At 39.9% G+C, this 16033-nt stretch overlaps 1 protein-coding gene across 1 annotated transcript in view; it reads left to right on the forward strand.

The window, feature by feature from the left end:
• Positions 1 to 16033, forward strand: part of DCDC2 (doublecortin domain containing 2) — a 190667-nt gene that overhangs the window by 66334 nt on the left and 108300 nt on the right. The window contains exons 6-7 of the mRNA XM_055264063.2: positions 4084 to 4230; positions 5937 to 5991. Coding sequence (XP_055120038.1) covers positions 4084 to 4230; positions 5937 to 5991 — 202 coding nt within the window. The remainder of the gene's footprint in view (positions 1 to 4083; positions 4231 to 5936; positions 5992 to 16033) is intronic.

Raw genomic sequence — 16033 nt, forward strand, 5'->3', positions numbered from 1 at the left:
TAGGAAGGGCTTCCAATATACTATGTTGAATAGGAGTGGCAAGAGAGGGCATCCCTTTCTTCTACTGGTTTTCAAGGGGAATGCTTCCAGTTTTTGCCCATTCAGTGTGATGTTGGCTGTCGATTTCTCATAGATGGCTCTTATTATCTTATGTTCCTTTGATACTTAGTTTATTGAGAGTTTTTAACTTGAAGGGATGTTGAATTTTATTGAAAGCCTTTTCTGCATCTATTGAGATAATCGTATGGTTTTTTCTTAAGTTCTGTTTATGTGGTGAATCACATTTACTGATTTGCATATGTTGAACCAACCTTGCATCCCAGGGATAAAGCCTATTTGATCATGGTGGATTAGCTTTTTGATGTACTGCTGGTTTCAGTTTGCAAGTATTTTGTTGAGGACTTTTGTATTGATGTTCATCAAGGACAACAAACTTGGCCTGAAGCTTTCTTTTTTGTTGTGTCTCTGCCAGGTTTGGGTATCAGGATGATGCTGGCCTCATAGAACAAGCTGGGGAGGAGTTCCTCCTCCTCAATTTTTTGTAATAGTTTCACTAGAAATGGTACCACTTTGTACGTCTGGTAGAATTCGGCTGTGAGTCTGGTCCTAGGCTTTTTTTGATTGGTAGGCTATTCATTACGGATTCAATTTTAGAGTTCATTATTGGGCTATTCAGGGAATAAATTTCTTCCTGGTTCAGTCTTGGGAGGGTGTATGTGTCCAGGAATTTATCCATCCCTTTCATGTTTTCTACTGTGTGCATAGAGGTGTTCATAGTAGTTTCTGATGGTTATTTTTATTTCTGTAAGGTCAGTGGTAACATCCCATTTGTCGTTCTTAATTGTGTTTGTTTGGATCTTCTCTCTTTTCTCCTTTATTAATTCAGCCAGTGGCCTATGTATCTTATTAATTTTTTTAAAAAAAATCAACTCCTGGATCCTTTTGCATAGTTTTTTTCCATCTCAGTCTCCTTCAGTTCACATCTGATTTTGGTTATTTCTTGTCTTCCACCAGCTCTGGAGTTGGTTTGTTCTTGCTTCTTTAGTTCTTTTAGTTGTGTTGTTAGGTTGTTCATTTGAGATCTTTTTAACTTTTTTTTTTTTTTTTTGGAGACAGGGTCTCACTCTATTGCCCAGGCTAAAGTGCAGTGGCATGATCTCTGTTCACTGCAGCCTCAACCTCCTGGGCTCAAGCTATTCTCCCACCAAAGCCAAGCAGCTGGAACTACAGGAGTGTGCCATCATACCCAGCTAATTTTTTTGTATTTTTTATGGAGACAGGGTTTCACTATGTTGCCCAGGCTAGTCTCAAACTCCTGAGCTCAGGCAATCTGCCTGGCTCAGCCTCCCAAGTGCTGGGATTACAGGCATGAGCCACCATGCCCAGCCAACTTTTCGATGTGGGCATTTAGTGCTATAAATTTTCCTCCTAATACAGACTTAGCTGTGTCTCAGAGATTCTGGTATGTTGTATTTTTGCTCTCAGTTTCAAAGAACTTGATTTCTGCCTTAATTTTATTATTTACCCCAAAGTCATTCAGGAGCAAGTTGTTTAATTTCCATATAATTGCATGGTTTTGAGCAATTTTTAAAGTCTTGATTTCTATTTTTATTGTGCTGCGATCTGAGAGGGTGTTTGGTATGATTTCTATTCTTTTGCATTTTCTGAGGATCGTTTTATGTTTGGTTTTGTGGTTAATTTTAGGGCATGTGCCATGTGGCAATAAGAAAAATGTATATTCTGTTTTGGGATGGAGAGTTCTATAGAGGTTTATCACATCCATTTGGTCCAAGGTTTATTTCAGGTCCTGAATATCTTTGCTAATTTTCTGCCTTTGTGATCTAATACTGTCAGTGGAGTGTTGAAGTTTCCCACTACAGTTGTGTGGGAGTCTAAGTCTCTTTGTGGATTTCTAAGAACTTGCTTTATGAATCTGGGTGCTCCTGTGTTGGGTGCATATATATTTAGGACGGGTGAAATGTAATTCTTAATGTAATGGCAGGTATGAGAGATTTGGTTGCTGCTCTCTTGGCACATGACCATTTTCCTTTAACATTAATAAATCTTATGATTGACCCTTCCCTATGCATTAGTATATTCATATATAAAAATCATCCCATAAAAATTTGTTGAACTTGCTTTTTATGTTTCTTGTGTTTGTAGCAAAAGAAGAAAGTAGATCAACAACAGTTATATAAAAGAAGGCTAAAATCATGAATTAGAATTTATTCGGTGCTGGGCCAGGTGTGGTGGCTTATGCCTGTAATCCCAGCACTTTGGGAGGCCGAGGCGGGAGGATCACTTGAGTTCAGGAGTTTGAGACCAGCCTGGGCAACATAGCAAAACCTTGTCTCTATTAACAAAAATAATTTATTCACTATGTTTTATCTACCTGCAGAGGAAACAAGTCAAATCTTGGCTGTTTCCAGAGTCCACAGCTATGCTGGCTTTTAATTTCTAGCTATGAAATTACTACTGATTGAGATATAACTATTTTGAAGAAAAGTAGAAAAATATTGCTTGGCTCTAGGCCATTGGCTCTCAAGCAGGTATGATTTTGCCCCTTGGGGACATTTGGCAGTCCCTGAAACCATTTTTGGTAGTCCCAACTGGGGATGGGGTGGCTACTGCTACTATTCAGTGGGTGGAGGCCAAAGGTGCTGCTAATGAACATCTTACAATGTACAGGGCAGCCTACTTACCTTTCCAACAAAGAATTATCTGGTCCAAAATGTCAATAATGCCAGTATTCAGAAACCCTGGTCAAGGTTTTTTGAGATAGCGTCTTACTATGTTGCCCAGGCTGGTCTTGAACTCCTGGGCTCAAGCGATCCTCTTGCCTCAGCCTTCCAAGTAGCTGGAACTATAGGCATGGGCCACCATGTCCAGCCTAAGTTAAGGCAGAAAACATAGAATTCTGGGTTAAGTGTTGATATTTAGACTTGTTAGGAGTAGAGGTACAATGTTATAAAGAAAGAGACTTTACCAGCTGTATACTAACTAAAAACACAAATACATTTCAGGAATGTTGGTGGCTATTTTCATTGTATTTCATGGTTCTGTAAGATATGGCCATTTATGTGATCAGGAAACAAGCTGACAGGTCAATGGGTTTTTTTTTTTTTTTTTTTTTTTTTTTTTTTTGCGTCTGTAAATGACATTTAATCTTATTATGTAGTATAGGAAGACAAAGCTTTTTGATGATACTGAAATCCTTCCATTTATTAATAGCTCTTGCTTATAACCTTAAAAAATATGCACTGTCTTTCTGGTTTAGTTTTCTAATACTTATTTTCCTGTTCTTTAAAAAAAAATTCTGTGGACATTTAAAATCATCTGGTAAAATTATGACTGTTCTTTTAATAAGTAACATATTAATTGTAGTTCATAGCAGCAGTTTTAAAGTAAAGGAAGGTTATTGTGAAACTGCTCGATTCTGGGCAGATATAATGCTCAGTCTTTTTTTGCTTAGTAGGGATGGCAAAAAAAGAAGCACGAATGCTATGCAGTTCTGCATCATTAACACTGGCAATGGGTTCTTTTACCTCCTGCCCTGTCACCCCATTGTTCCTGACCCGGTTCTCTGTGTGTTTGTATGTAATACTTTGGTTGTGGGCTGTTCTTACACAGAATGTGGTCAGAAGCTTACCAGCCTGATGAATATGCTAAGAAAATAAAATTTAAAAGTATTAACAAAATATAAATAGAGTAATCAATCTTCAATGGAAACAGAGCTTTATTTAAAGCACTGTGATCTGTACAAGTTAATTTTTCCTCCTCTAAAATTTTAATATGGCAGCAATAGGGATGCTTATGCCAGATCATCAGGCTCACTGGGATGAAACCGTGTACAGCAAGATAGTCATTGTATCTGCATTATAACATTAACATTTAGTGGAGTCTAATGACTTTGAGGCATCTGTAATGCAATGAGAATAGTAACAAATGAACTAAATTAAGCACAGAATGTTTTTATTTACTATGTAATTTTAATTTTTTTGACGTCCAGAATACTTTGTAATATTAAGCAGTTCTTTAAATGTTGGTTAAAATTCTAATTGTTGGTGTTCGTATTTTTGACAGGCTTTATACTTTAGAAGGAAAACTTGTTGAGAGTGGAGCAGAATTGGAGAATGGGCAGTTTTATGTGGCTGTTGGCAGAGATAAGTTTAAGAAACTGCCTTACAGTGAGTTACTTTTTGACAAGTCAACAGTAAGAAGGCCTTTTGGGTAAGTCTTAATCCTTACCACTCCTCATGCTTTAGTTATCACTTGAAATAGCACTGGGTCTTTTGCTGACCACCATTATATTTTATGTAATCGATAATCTTATTTATCACTTAGAATGGAAAGCATATATGGTATACATTGATCCTTGTTTTTATTGCCATGATGGGAGACTGAGAGCTATTGCACAAAAATATAATTTCTGGGAAGTTATGAAAGACTACATAGTTTTTTTTTAGTGTGCATGAAATTTATAGTAACAAAAATTTATAGTAACAAAAATTTATTATCGTGAAGAAGATACAGGGCAATGAGCTTCTCTACAGCAAACATTATTAGAAGTTTTTGTGTCTTAATAGTTGCTAGACCAAATAACTTTTCAGTTGGTTTGGATAGCAACATCCAAGAGTGTTAAAAAATCCATAATATTTTATACTTGTTTTAATAATAACTGTAAAATATAAAATCAACATAATCCCACTTATGCAAAAAGAGAGGATGGGTATACAGTTAATGCATGTAAGATTTTAAGGATTATACTTTTAATTACAATATACCGTAAACAGTTTTTCTCCATGAAATGTCATATATTTGTGAAAGATGCTTTATTTCAGCCGAGGAGATACACTGGGGAGTCACTCAAGAAGAGCTCTGGCCCCTGCTGCAGGACCTCTCGGCTTGCTCATGGTGCCCGGGGATCCATCTCTGTTGCTTTTCCCAGAGATTCTGTGGCCACCTTGTCATTGCAAACCAATTTTTTTTGTGGTTGTCATCTGCAGAAGTAAAGCAGAATATCACCAGTGTGTTTGCAATTAATTCACAATTTGTGTAACTTAATGGAGAGGCTGGCCAAGAGCTTCTAAATAAGTAATAGATGAAATGGAATTTCAGGGGTGGTTTTTGAACTATGCAAGAGCATACGGTTTTCTAGCACTTTTGAATTATTTACCAGCTGACTTACTGCTAACCAACCTTACCCATCCATGAAATCAAATCCTTTAGCCATCTTTGCTAAGCAACCCTAGGTTAACCTGCTGTGAACAACAGTGTGTACTTGATGGTAATAAGAAAACTGTAACTCACGTTGGCCTTTCTCAGACAATTAATAAGAATTTTTTTTATATATGTGTCCTTCTATTTTTGGAGAGATTCAGTTGGGTTTCAAGATGGGTCTTTTCCTAATAATACAGATATCAACAAAACGACTTATTCTTACAGCCTAAAAGAATTTTTAATTTTTTGGTGAGGACAACTTGTTTAAAAACTACCTGAATGCAAATGCCAGTGTTTTACCTCTGCTCTTCTATCAGAGGTAGACATAGGACACATCATAGAAACAAAGGAAATTTGTTTTTAACTCAGTCTAGAAAAATCATTATTCACATTTGGAAATGATTTTTTGAAATGCAAATAGAACACTTTGGGATCTGTATAAAAATGCTATACAAATTTCAGGTAATACTAAAAGTTTATTTGTAAGCATTGATTAAAATAGTATACAGGAAAACATTACAAATCTTTTGGGATGGAATTTGGAAATTTTATGATCTTTGTGAAATTGGGAAAGTATATGTTAAAGTGTATGTTACTTACCTTTTGTGAAACACAGCAGTAAACAGTTGACTTCCAGGTGGGGATGATAATTATCTTGCATTGTACATTATTTGTAAACAACATTCAGATTTCTAAATTGCAACTTGTTTCCACAGTCAGAAAGCTTCTTCACTACCTCCTATTGTAAGATCCGGAAAGTCTAAAGGGAGTGTAAGTATCAGATGCTTTCCTCGTTAATGTTCTGTATTTTTTATATGATACAAAGAGACTGTCCTTTGGGTTTCAATTAAGTTCCAAGAGATAAAACTTAGCCGCTTCGTGGTGTATAACCAATTATGTGAAACAGCACTAGAACTTTAATGTTACACTTATGGTAACTTAACAGAGCTAACATTTCTTAGAATATGTATTTTAAAATTTTTTCCTTGTATATATACCTGACATAATTTATATTGCACTTAAAATCTTTGCAATAATACATAAAACTATAAGAACCATTGTAGGTCACATCAGTGATCATCCAGTCTTGGTTTCTGTCTTTAACGAAGACTAAAAGGGAAGTTTTGGTGAGAAAAGTGGTAATCCTCATTAATATTCCTTGAAAAGATTGAGAATTGTTCCAGGTATTTAGTTTGCCATCTGAATCTTTTCCATTTATTGTTTATTCATTGTTTGTTAATTCAGCAAACATGTATTAAATACCTACTCTGTGGGAGCAATGACAGCATTTAGTAGGTAATTTCCTAACCTTGTATTTTCAGTCTGCGCTCCCTGATGGGGTGAGCTCCATGTCACGCCAGAGCATTGCCTTGGCAGTTCTTCCTGGCTGAAGGTTCTTTCTTCCCTTTTGGTTGAATTGCCCGACAAGTTGTGATCAGAACTGATTTGACATCTTCCACCCACACCCTGAATTAATTAAGCAACATTCTTATTTTGGTATTTTGTAGTGTAAATGATTTCTAGGCAATGATATTGTCTCCTAATGATTTAGATCCCCCTTTTGTTTGGTTATATCGTGTGGAATTCTTGAAAGAAAGAAAAATAATTTTGTGTACATAAGTAGTGCCAAACTCAGCATCACAGATATTAAAAACTCAATAGCTGATACTCTTGTACTATTTATGACAAAAATAAAATAAAAATCAATAGAGCTCTTGCCCTCAAGCAACTTACAATCTACTTGAAATAAAGAAGATAGCTCAAAAAGGCAACAAAGAAGCTAATGCTAAATATCAAATATCTAGAGATTGGTGACCATGAGAGGGAGGGAAGGAATGAATGTACAATGGCAGTAGTCCACAGAGGAAGTTGAATTTGAGCTCTGCCTTTGAAACTGTTTAAAATTCGGAAAAAGGTAGATGAGGGGAGAGGACCTTCAGATCCAAGGGAGGGTGAGAGGAACGGGGCAGATGTGGGCATGCGAAGAAGCAGTCACGCTGGCTGACATTTACCGGGCACTTGAGGGCTCAACACTATGCCAAGCTCTTTACAGTAGTGAGTTATTTAACCTCACCCCACAAGAGAGGCATCTTTGTCATCTACACTTAAAAATGAATGGAAAAAGGAAGTACACAGAGTAGAAGTGACAGGTTCAAAGGCTCCCATTGAAGGCGGAGGTTGCAGTGAGCAGAGATCGCCCCACTGCACTTCAGTCTGGGCAACAGAGTGAGACCCTGTCTCAAAAAAAATGAAACAAAATAACATACAATACAATACAAACAAAGGCTCCTACTGAGCAAATGGCAGGGGAGGAATTGCATCCACACAGCCACCTCAGAGCTCCTGCTCCCGAGTCCCTGGACAATGAGTCCCTTAGGCTGACTGGAACAGACGGTCCTTTTTGGTGTGGGGGCTGATGTGCCTGACATGGTAGGTGGTGGCAGTTATTACATGACCTTGAATAGCAGAATGAAAAGTCTAGTCTTTGTCCTTGAATAGAGGGCAGCCCACAAGGGCTTCTGAGAGGTGAGAATATTAATCTGAGTCCATTTTGGGAGCATCAGATCTTTTACACGGAGGAAGAGTTCATGTGGTGAGAAGCCATAGGTAAGTCGATGGTTATGAGGCAGTTGCAACTCTCTTCGTGTGAGGGGAAAGGAGCCTAGACTGGGGAGGTGGTAGAGGCAGCAGGAAGTGATGATTGTTCTGGAAGAAACCAAGGAACAAAGGATTTGTGTGATGATTGGATACAAGGGGTTAATGGAGAGTTTGGGGCCAAAGATAACTGAGGTTTTTAAGCTTGGAATTTGAGAAAATGGTAGCTCTATGGCCAAGAAGAGGGCAGCCAGAGCAAAGAATGACCTACGTAATTTCAAACACGTTGAGTTGGAAGTATCATCTGGAAACTTAGTTGAAAGTGTGCTACAAGCAGTTGTAAATGGCAGAGCTGAGGGCTGCCAAGGACATCAGGACTGAAGTTGCAGGTTGTGGTGTTTTTTTTTTTTTTTTTTTTTTGGAGATAGGGTCTCACTCTGTCACCCAGCATGGTGTACAGTGGCATGATCATGGTTTACTGTAGCCTTGACCTCCCAGGCTCAAGCGATCCTCTCACCTCAGTCTCCTGAGTAGCTGGGACTCGAGGCATGTGCCACCATGCCTGGCTAATTTTTGTGTTTTTTTGCAGAGACAGAGTTTCACCTTGTTGCCCAGGCTGTTCTCAAAGTCCTGGGCTCAAGCCATCAGCCTGTCTTGGCCTCCCAAAGTGTTAGCCACCGCACCTGGCCTGAGTTGTAGATTTGACCAGCCATGTGATGATCCTAGTTGAATAGTGGACATAGCGTCACTGTGGTACTTCATCACCCAGCACAGCTTGCGCAGAGCAGGTCTCACTGCTGCTGCCAAGTGAGAGAATGGATGAGGGGATCCTACAGGAAGATGGTGCAGTGAGAACTACAGAGGGCCCAGGCTTGAGGCAACCTAACTTCACAGGTGTGGGGTAAAAGAGGAGTGAGAAGAATATTTCAGTAGGTGAAAACGATATCAGAGCAACTATAAAGCTAATACAACTCATGAATTTAGGGATTGGAAATCGTACTTTGCTTTTTTTGTTTTTCTTTAGGACTTTGTAGCAGAATCCCTTCTGTGTACTGTATAGATAGTAGCTTATTAATTCTCACACTGCAGCTAGAGGAATGATGGTTTAACAGAGACCCATTGTAATTGAATAAATTGATCCCAAGTCACAGGGAAAGTTGATGTCAGGACCAAAATCATGACCCAACTCTTTGTATTCACAGTGACTGAACTTTGGAATGATATGTTTAGTATTCCGAAATTTGAAAAACTAAAATTTTCATTAAAAATGTGTAGAATATTTCCTGCTTTAAAATGCATGTGCAGATACACACATGCAATTTTTATTTCTTGCTCATTTGTAAGTTTTTTAGACTGTGCTGTGAATACTGTGATACATCAAGGTCATCAAATCAATTCATCTGATGATTGAATTTTCCAGGTGTACGGCACAGTAGTAAGCCCCAGGGATACAGCAATAAGCACAAAGATCTGATGCTGTCTCTGATACTCATGGTCTACTTGAGACAAAGGTGAAACACAATTCCATTAATCAATGGATACTTATGAAGTATGATAAAAATGAAAGAAAAGTGCAGAGTAATATGAGAGACAATAAAAGAAAAACACATTTAGATAGGTGTGTCAGGAGAGGCCTCATGGAGGAAGTGACGTTAAGCAAAGACTCAGAGTTATAAGGTATATTTGCATCCCATAGAAAGCAAAGTTGTCAAACGTAGTTCCATGCTATGACTTAGAAAAATAAAATGATAGCAGAGTTTGTCTCTCTTTCCACAGTGTTCCCATAGCACCCTGTATTCATCCACTCCATCCGTCATCCATTCCAAACATATTCACTGAGCTCCTACAAAGTGCCAGGAACTACTGCAGGCACTGAGCATATAGTGGTAGATAGATGAGGACCTGGACTTATGGTGCTTTCATTCTAGTGTGTGTGTGTGTGTGTCGGGGCGGGGGGGGGGGCGGTTTATGGATGGGATGAATGGGAGTAGACAGACGATCAACTAGTAAACAAATGTACAAATAGTTTCAGATGGTGATAAGTGCTATGGGGAAAATAAAATGTGGCAGGGCATTGATTTATAGAAAATTGTCTGAAACCAAGACCTTAATGATATGTAACGGAGCCAGTTGTGCCAGGGATGAGGCAGGGGAAGAAAAGCATCCAAGGCAGAGGAAACAAAGTCACACAGGCCCTGGCTAAAGAGCCTGGCATGTGAGGAGGGCAGAAAGAAGGCTGAGAATGAAATTGGAGAGGCAGGCAGGGCTCAATCATGCAGGCATGCAAAGAGTTTGGATTTTATTTCTTGATGGGGTGCCATTTGAGGGTTATAGGGAGGGAATGATATAATTTGCTTTAAATCCTTATTTATTTTTTTTTGAGACGGAGTCTCACTCTGTTGCCCAGGCTGGAGTGCAGTGGCATGATCTTGGCTCACTGCAACCTCTGCCTCCTGGGTTCAAGCAATTCCCTGCCTCAGCCTCCTGAGTAGCTGGGATTACAGGCATGTGCCACCATGCCTGGCTAATTTTTGTATTTTTTTTTTTAGTAGAGACGGGGTCTCATCATGTTGGCAAGGCTGGTCTTGAACTCCTGACCTCATGATCCACCTGCCTCGGCCTCTCAAAGTGTTGGGATGACAGGCATGAGCCACCACGCCTGGCCTGCTTTACATTTTTAAGTGCTCATTCTGGCTGTGGTATCTATAGAGAAATGGTTTGGGGCAAGAATAGAAGCAGGAGGCAGTGGGACACTTACAGGTATGTGATATAGGTGAGTCCGCTAGGTGGCTGCAGTGGGGGCGGACATCTATCATAACTCTTCTTTGAGTATATTGTCATTGATTGATTCGTTGATCCAACAACTATTTATTGAGTTCATATGATGTCCTGGGACTGTTCTGGTACTTCAGGGCCCAGAGATTCTAAAGTACTAAATGCATGGAGGTTACATTCCAGAAACAAATGCCAAATACATGTGATATACACCAGGGATAAACATGAATAAAAATACACGAAGACATGGGAAGAGGAAGTGAGAGAGGGTGCTGTTTCAGCTGGGTGGTTGGAAAGACCTCTTTCAGGAGGTTACATTTGAGTAGAGGAGAATAACCCCTGGCACAGTACCCGGTGCCTGGTAGGTTCTCACTAACTCGGCTTAGGCAGTGTGAATGTTTGGCACTGAGCCACACAGAACTTCCTATGCCAGTAAATCCAAAGTCACAAGCTTGATTTTTAACAGGATCAATTTACTCCTTTCCTTTAATGAATTGGTTCCCTGGAGAATGCGTGCATTTTATAGATCATTAGCTGCCTGGCACTGAGAGGAGGGGTGTGAGTGAAGGGGACTGTGTGTGGATAGCTTAGTTTCTGGCTTTAGGAACCACTGCAAAATCCATGGGCAAAGCACCCTAAAGTCATGATGCAAATCAGAGGGGACACAGAACTAAGTTTTAGAAGTTTATTTTTCCCTACATGGCTTTCTAGGAATTGCTCTTTTGCATATAGAAGGGAGTGTGGATGAGGGACTGGTAGAACATGAGAGAGAAAGAGAGAAAGCAGCTGCCATAGTCTACACAGGGACCCCTGCTGGTGCGTAACTGAGTTGGTCAGGGAGCCAGGGGAATGCCTTGTGCAAAGCAAGACAGACCAGAAGTCATTCCTTCTACAGCCTCCGTGCTGCGGGAGTCACAGAAATTAGCATGTTGAGAAAAATTTTAAGTTGTGATTCTAGCCTTAAAAACAAAAGGAAGATGTAAATAAATTATCTTAAATTCCCTGAGCTTGAAGAATAAACCCATCTGCAGAAGGCTGTTTTCTAGTGGCAAGGTGACACCGTGTGGAATCACAGCACCCTCTACTGGAAAAGATGAAAAAATCAGGAAAGTGTTTGAAAGTGAGAGCCAACGACTAAATGATCTTTTGTTGTCCTTATTACCATTTGGCTTATACATCTTATGGTCAGTAGTTTACGGGATCAAATATTATGATTTCTATGGTTTTGATAAAAAAATTTCATTATTCAAGTATCACAATGTCACTGTGAAGCAAGTTATAAACATATTAAGATAAATTCCTCATACTCCAAAACTCCATTTTGCCATGGGGGAAACTGAGGCTGGTACAGGTAAAAGGGCTTCTTACTCTTGTCATTACCAGATATGCAGATGAGTGGAATGTCAGGTGGAGTCACCATGTAGTCCCCACCCACCACCCCCCCCAGCTTATAATGTCTCTGGGTGCACCCATGAAATACACACATCGGGAAGGCTGCTCACTGAGGCAAACCTCTCACAAAATTATTTTAAATTTGATGTTTTTTGGTCTGTATGTTTTTGGCACATTTTCCTGGGGACTGGAAATGAGTTTTTATGCTAATGAAAAAAACCTGAGTTGATTGGATCTAGTTGGAAAGAGCCTAGGGAACTGTTTAAGAAATATCCCAATCTTGGCCAGGTGTGGTGGCTCATGCCTGTAATCCCAGCACTTTAGGATGCCAAGTGGGGAGGATCATTTGAGGTCAGGAGTTTGAGAGCAGCCTGGCCAACATGGTGAAACCCCGTCTCTACTAAAAATACAAAAATTAGCCAGGCGTGGTGGCGGGCGCCTGTAATCCCAGCTACTCGGGAGGCTGAGGCACGAGAATCGCTTGAATGAGGGAGGCAGAGGTTGCAGTGAGCCGAGATAGCACCACTGCACTCTAGCCTGGGTGATAGAGTGACAGTCTCAAAAAACAAAAACAAAAAATGTCCCAATCTTGGTAGAGTGAGGGATGATTGGAGTCTGTTTTAGGCTTTTTGTTTGAGCCAGAGGTTTGGTATTCCTTTTGGACATACCGATATGCATGTGAGAAAAAGGGCAGGACAGTGGTTGGAGTATCTCAGGGGGTCTAGTTTTTGCATAGGACACCCAGTCAAATTAGGCTGCTTGTTGATTTCTTCTACTTTGAGATAAAGCCATAATTTGTTACTTCTGGGATGGCTGCTTTAGGGAACCATACTATATACTAAGGAGTTTTTAGTGTTTTGGACATTAGAAAGTTTCAATGTAGTAGAAAAATCAGACCCTTAGAAAGTTAATTTATCTATAAAATGGTGATAATAATCCTTAACTATAAATTTGGTGTTTGTGTTAATGTGTATGTAGCACATAAGGGACACCCAGTGATATCGTTTTATTACTGGGATAGCTGTGTGAGATAGCAAACCTCCCCTATCTCTTATGCTCTGCAAATAGCAATGACTGTCTATGTATTTGAGTTACAAGTCACATGTGGAAGCCTTACAGAAAGAAAAAGCTCCCTCTCTCCCTTTGTCCTTTCCCCTCTCTAACTGTGTATAATTTTTGTAATTGTGTAAAAGAAATATATGAATTATATGTGTATATAATTTATACATTATATAGTGTATTATGTATTTTCACATAACGCTTCAGATGAATCAACTTTTTTCTCTTCTCCCCCACCACCCTCCTTTTTTTTTTTTTTTTTTTAAAAAGCATTTAGCTGGGTGCAGTGACACACGCTTGTAAACCCAGCTATTGAGGAGGCTGAGGTAGGAGGATTGCTTGAGTCCAGGAGTTTGAGGCCAGCCTGGGGAACATAGCAAGAGCCCATCTTAAAAAGAAAAGAAAAGCATTTCAATTATTTTAAATTTTCTAATTACAAAGCAATTCTTTCCTGTCTTAGTTTAGTTTACTTTTTACTCACAAAGTTCCTGGAAATTAGTTATTACTCAATAATTGAATGCATGAGTGTCAGCTGCCAAATCTATGCATTATGTAGTGATTTGAATCAATTAGTCTTAATGCTCCAACATTAGCCTTTTTCGAGTGTCTTTATCAGAAATTTGATAAATCAGAACTTTCCTGTCTATTCATAAACAAGAGAGGTGACTTAGAAAGACACGCACTCCAGAGTGGGGCTTCTGCATCTCCCTTGTCGTGCCCCTTTGTGAGTAATGCTTTCCCCAGAGAACTGCAGAAAGGATTCCACTGAGCTACAGGGTTTCTCATTCATTGGGTTCCATTCCAGTCCTTGCAAGTTCAACAGCATCTCAGAACATTCTAGCAAGCTTGCTAACGGCGTGTGAAAGTTTGATCTTCTCATCTAAAGATTTTAAATTTTTAAAACCGACCAGGTGCAGTGGCTCACACATGTAAATCCCAGCACTATGGGAGGCTGAGGCGGGCGGATCACCTGAGGTCAGGAGTTCAAGACCAGCCTGGTCAACATGGTGAAACCCTGTCTCTACTAAAAATACAAAAAAAATTTAGCTGGGCATGGTGGTGTGCACCTATAATCCCAGCTGCTTGGGAGGCTGAGGTAGGAGAATCTCTTGAACCTAGGAGGCAGAGGTTGCAGTGAGCCGAGATCGCACCACTTCACTCCAGCCTGGGTGACACAGTGAGACTCCATCTAAAAAAAATAAAATTTTAAAATCTTGGGATGAAAGACTCCATTGAGAATAAAAGGGACTATTGGACTTGGCTGATGGTTTTGGAACCTCTACTATAATCGTATATCTATTTCTTCTGCCAGACAGTTTATAGCAGAGCTTAAGATTCTCAAGAAAGAATCCTCAAAGAAAAGAAAAGAAAAAAGAAACCTCTGGTTGCAGTTACCATAATTATTAAATGGAAACTGTATGTTTAAATTGCAGTTGGAATAGGAAATTAAATTACACAAAAAGTGTTATAGATTTGGACAAGTTTTCATACTGTTAATAAACCTATGCATAATTCATTTACTTGTAGGCTATGACAAAATAGCATAAATAAATTCATTTGTAAGGCTGTGAATTTTTCTATTCCTAATTGGATGATGGCTAAATCCATTTAAGTGCTTCTGGATGACTGAATATATAAATGTTTAAAATGAACAGTTATAGTAGTTTTCTAGGCAGATTTGTTTATTTAATACTACTACATTTACTTTCAGACACAAGCATAGTACAGATGTTGCATAAAGATTACACTCAATATGGTATGGGTTTGAAATGATTTTTAAGAAAAAGATTAACTCTCTGCTCTTGAAGAAAGCATTCTGATACTTATTAAACAAACACCATACATCACGCACTGTACTAGTCACTGCATAAGCCTTATCATTGCATCCTCGTGCTAGACCTAAACGCAAGTACATTCACTCCACTCAAACAATGAGGAAACTGAGGCTTAGAGAAGTTAAGCGTTAGTTAGCCCATGGTCCCCGTGTTCAGTGGCAGAGCAGCAGCTCTCAGCCATGTATTTGGGGTTTCTAAAACTTGCATTCTTTCCGCTACCTACAGCCTCTCACCATATACTCTCAGGTAAGTTTAGCACCTGAGCATCTGAGAGCCAAGGCTGCCTTAGTAAGGGAGTTTCTTGTTCTTTTCTTTTCTTTTCTTTTTGTTAGAGATGGGGTCTCACTCTGTTGCCCAGGCTGGAGTACAGTGGCGTGATCACAGCACACTGCAATCTCGAACTCACGGGTTCAAGTGATCCTCCTGTGTCAGCCTCTTGAGTAGCTGGGGCTACAGGCATGCACCGGCACGCCAGGCTGATTTTTTTAATTTTTAATTTTAGAGATGGAGGGTTCTGCTACGATGCTTAGGCTGGCCTCAAACTCCTGACCTCAAGCGATCCTCCCACCTCTGCCTCCTAGGTAGCTGGGACTACAGGCTGGAGCTACCATTCCTGGCAAGAGGGAGTTTCTTGCTGTAGCAGTGGCCAAGCAGTGGCTCAGTATCAGCACAGCTGTTCGTTGCAGTAGCCCCCACTGCAGTGGCTGCTATGTTGCTCCCCAGGAGTTGTATTGGGCCAGTGATAAGAGCCACCGAAACTCAACCTCCCTCTTGTGTGGAGGAGCCCACTTTTGGCAGCCACAGGGTCTTCATTGTGAGAGACACATGGGGACCAGAGATGACCATGGAAGGTGTGATCACCCTGGCTGCCTTGTTGGGAGTAGGGGCAAGCAGCTGCGCAGCTCCCTCGGGAACAAGTGGGGACATGTGGTCCTGAGCCTCTTGAGTCTGTGTGTTGCTCTGGATTTGCGATTCTTAGACACCATGGTGGTCACCAACAGACTCGTTAATATTGGAGAATTTCTACAAGCACAGTGTATGGCTGCTTGTAGGATGGCATCTATACACCCATAGCGACAACTTGTTAAGAAAGTATTTGTAGATTAATTGATCACTCTGGGGGAAGTCACCATTTCTCATCCAATAGACACTGGCTG

Source organism: Symphalangus syndactylus, chromosome 23 (genome assembly GCF_028878055.3).
Source record: "Symphalangus syndactylus isolate Jambi chromosome 23, NHGRI_mSymSyn1-v2.1_pri, whole genome shotgun sequence".
In the NCBI taxonomy this organism is placed as follows: Eukaryota; Metazoa; Chordata; class Mammalia; order Primates; family Hylobatidae; genus Symphalangus; species Symphalangus syndactylus.